This window comes from Bison bison, unplaced genomic scaffold, assembly GCF_000754665.1.
Source record: "Bison bison bison isolate TAMUID 2011002044 unplaced genomic scaffold, Bison_UMD1.0 scf7180017864291, whole genome shotgun sequence".
In the NCBI taxonomy this organism is placed as follows: Eukaryota; Metazoa; Chordata; class Mammalia; order Artiodactyla; family Bovidae; genus Bison; species Bison bison.
The window spans coordinates 11,851,758-11,855,239 of NW_011494863.1; the positions used below are offsets into that span (position 1 = coordinate 11,851,758).

The window sequence follows — 3,482 nt, forward strand, 5'->3', positions numbered from 1 at the left end:
GCATCCCCGCTCGCCCCCTAGTGGCAGTAAGGGTTAGGACCCTGTCAGTTTCACTCCGGGAGCATCCCATTTAAGAAGAGAAGACACAACCCCTTCCCATGCGTACACACCTGCCCGTCCCCCGCCCCACCCGCCACATACATCTTCAGATCCTCTTGATCCCAAGTCTCCCCGAAAAAGGAGCTGATTCATAAGATGGAGTCTGCCAAGTGGCCACTGTGTCTCAGATCCTGGCAAGTAAGTCCTTGTCAGACTGAGAGCAGTGTGCCTGCTTGCTTTCTCACGTTCCACGCCCAGTGAGCCTGGCCCTCCCGGCTGCGTTCCTCAGGCCCCTCCTGAATCTTGCCTGTGAGCCCTCTTCTGTGGGCTTCCTGCAGGTACATGGAATTCTTCCCTATCCCCTCCAACACCACCTCCGACTTCTACTTTGAGAAAAGCGCCAACTACTTTGATTCGGAAGTGGCTCCCCGGCGGGCAGCTGCCCTGTTACCCAAGGCCAAGGTCCTGACCATCCTCATCAACCCAGCGGACCGAGCCTACTCCTGGTACCAGGTGAGCTGGGTGGGGCCCTGGGCAGTGGCATAGGCTGTGTCTACCACTCAGCCACTAATAAACATCAGCAAACATTTATCCTGTGTCGTCTTTGCGCTCGCCCTCAGCTGGGCTCCTGCAGTGCACTGGTGGGTAAGAACAGGGTCCCCTCCACTGTGCGTCCAGCCCAGAGGAGCAGCCGGGCAGAAATCCACGCTGAGTCCCAGCCAGGTTACCTGCTCCCCCTCCCAGCTTCATCTGGGGACCTGCTCTGACTCTGATTCTCCAAGTAGAGGTGGAGGCTGGTTTTGTCTTGCTGAAGCCAGGATTTGGTGAATAGTGATCTGGGCTTCATGCTATCTGTGGCCTCCTCACTGGGCTCTGGGTGGGGGTGGGAATTCAAAGAAGGACAGAACACAGGACCTGCCATCCCTAGTGGAGGATGCAAACGCCTGATCAGCTAAGGAAGTTACCTGGACTGTGGTTTGTGTGAGGGAACGCAACTTCTAGTTTCTACTTGACTGTGTAAGAACTAGAATTTTCTTTAATATCAATGACCTGACTGAATTTTTTCTGAGCACCTTTCCACTGGGCTTATAGGAAAGCTTAGGCTCAGGGCTTTTGGGGGGTTTCCTCCCCTACCTTCCAGTCTTGCTGGAATTATGCTTATGCCAGGGTGGGGGGCTTCCTGCTCTAGAGCTGGTCCTACTGTAGGCCTGGCCACACTCTGAGCTTCCTTTCTGGGGCTTCGTTGTGACCACAGGCTGGTAGGAGTCCGGGTGCAGATCCCCCCACAGACCTCTCCCCCTCCTCTCCCTCCCAAGCCTGGTTACCCTCCTCATCTGGTATACAACCCCACTCTTCCTCTCACTTCTCTAGGACTTTCTGTCTATACCCCAATATTCTCCTTTCCTCTGGGCTTTGATCCTGGGGGAACGGAAGCCATTTCTCTTGCGTGCCCTGCCGCCCCCTACCCTGTGCCCCAGCAGAGACTGACCATCTGTATTTATGGGGGGAGGAAGGAGGAAGGAGAGGGAGGCAGAGGGAAAGCAGCCCTGGGTGGAGGCATCCGGGTTCTGTCCTAATGCACCTCCTCCTCCAGAGGGCGGAGATGTCTCCTCTCACAGACAGAAGACCAAGGTTCATCAAGCCGGGTGACTAGCTCAAGTTCATGTGCTGGCGTTTTGAACCCAGCTCCTCCAGGTCTAAGCCCCTGTTCTTTCTTCTGTCTGTGGCTGAGGCGGGATAAGGAGAAGGGGAGCTGATTCCTCCCAGGACGGTCCAGGGAGGGGCTGGAAGGAAGGGAAGGGTGATGGCCTGCCTCAGAGGGGAGATCAGGAGGAGGGGGGCTGTCCCCCCCACCCCTGGCCCAGGCTGTGTGTGATGCTCAGTGAGGGTGTGGGGGCTCCTGAGGGTCATCCCTGGTGAGCAGGCTCGTGATCTCTGGACTTTGGCTCTCTGCAGATGCTGACTGCCCGGGGCGTTATTTCAGGTGCTTCAAACCTGGTGTTTTCCCCTTTCCAGTTCTTCCCCAGTCCTTCTGTTTCAGTCTGCTTGGGCTGCCACAGCAAATATTATAGATTGGATGGCTTAAACAGCAGCATTTTTTTCTCACAGTCCTGGAGCCTAGAAATCTTAAGTCCAAGACTGAGGTACCAGTCGATCTGGTTCCTGGTGAGAGCTCCCTTCCTGGCTTTTAGACAGCCACTGTCTCACTGTACCCTCATGGCAAACCACCTCTGTGGTGTCTCTTCTTACCAGGACACCAATCCTATCACAGGGGCTCCACCCGCCTGACTGCATCAAGGCTTAGAGCAGATATTTGTATATGCCTGGTGTGCGAACATATAGCTTTATTTTTATTGTGGATGATTTTACTTATTTTTATGAGTAATTACCTTTATTATCTTTATATATGACAGCTGATTCTAGTTTTCTGTCTGTGAAGGCAGTATTGAGTTTAATTTTGAAATACATTTACGTGAATAAGATGTGTCCACATAAAGAAAATTCTGTTGATTTGGCATGCACAGATGGACATGGCAGAGACCACAGAGATGGTGCAGAGTGACCAGCATTTGGAAGCCCTGACCTAGTCTGACTCCCATCTTGCAAAGACGGGGAAACTAGGGCTCCAGGGGCTGTGACTTCCCTGAGGTCAAAGGGTAATGACAGGTAGAGCCAGATCTTGAGCCCAGGCCTCCTGGTTCAAGCTCGGTGTCTTCTGGCCACCTCCTAGTTCAGATCAGATCAGATCGGTCGCTCAGTCATGTCCAACTCTTGCGACCCCGTGAATCGCAGCACGCCAGGCCTCCCTGTCCATCACCAACTCCTGGAGTTCACTGAGACTCACGTCCATCGAGTCAGTGATGCCATCCAGCCATCTCGTCCTCTGTTGTCTCCTTCTCCTCTTGCCCCCAATCCCTCCCAGCATCAGTCTTTTCCAATGAGTCAACTCTTCTCATGAGGTGGCCAAAATACTGGAGTTTCAGCTTTAGTATCATTCCTTCCAAAGAAATCCCAGGGCTGATCTCCTTCAGAATGGACCGGTTGGATCTCCTTGCAGTCCAAGGGACTCTCAAGAGTCTTCTTCAACACCACAGTTCAAAAGCATCAATTCTTTGGTGCTCAGCCTTCTTCACAGACCAACTCTCACATCCATACATGACAACAGGAAAAACCATAGCCTTGACTAGACGAACCTTTGTCGGCAAAGTAATGTCTCTGCTTTTGAATATGCTATCTAGGTTGGTCATAACTTTCCTTCCAAGGAGTAAGCATCTTTTAATTTCATGGCTGCAGTCACCATCTGCAGTGATTTTGGAGCCCAGAAAAATAAAGTCTGACACTGTTTCCACTGTTTGCCCATCTATTTCCCATGAAGTGATGGGACCGGATGCCATGATCTTCGTTTTCTGAATGTTGAGCTTTAAGCCAACTTTTTCACTCTC

General features: G+C 52.3%; 1 protein-coding gene across 5 annotated transcripts in view; it reads left to right on the top strand.

Moving 5' to 3' along the window:
- NDST1 (N-deacetylase/N-sulfotransferase (heparan glucosaminyl) 1) overlaps positions 1 to 3,482 on the top strand; it is an 85,116-nt gene that overhangs the window by 72,260 nt on the left and 9,374 nt on the right. For all 5 annotated transcript variants that reach the window (XM_010850572.1, XM_010850571.1, XM_010850573.1 and 2 more), the window contains one exon: positions 378 to 552. In XM_010850572.1, coding sequence (XP_010848874.1) covers positions 378 to 552 — 175 coding nt within the window. The remainder of the gene's footprint in view (positions 1 to 377; positions 553 to 3,482) is intronic.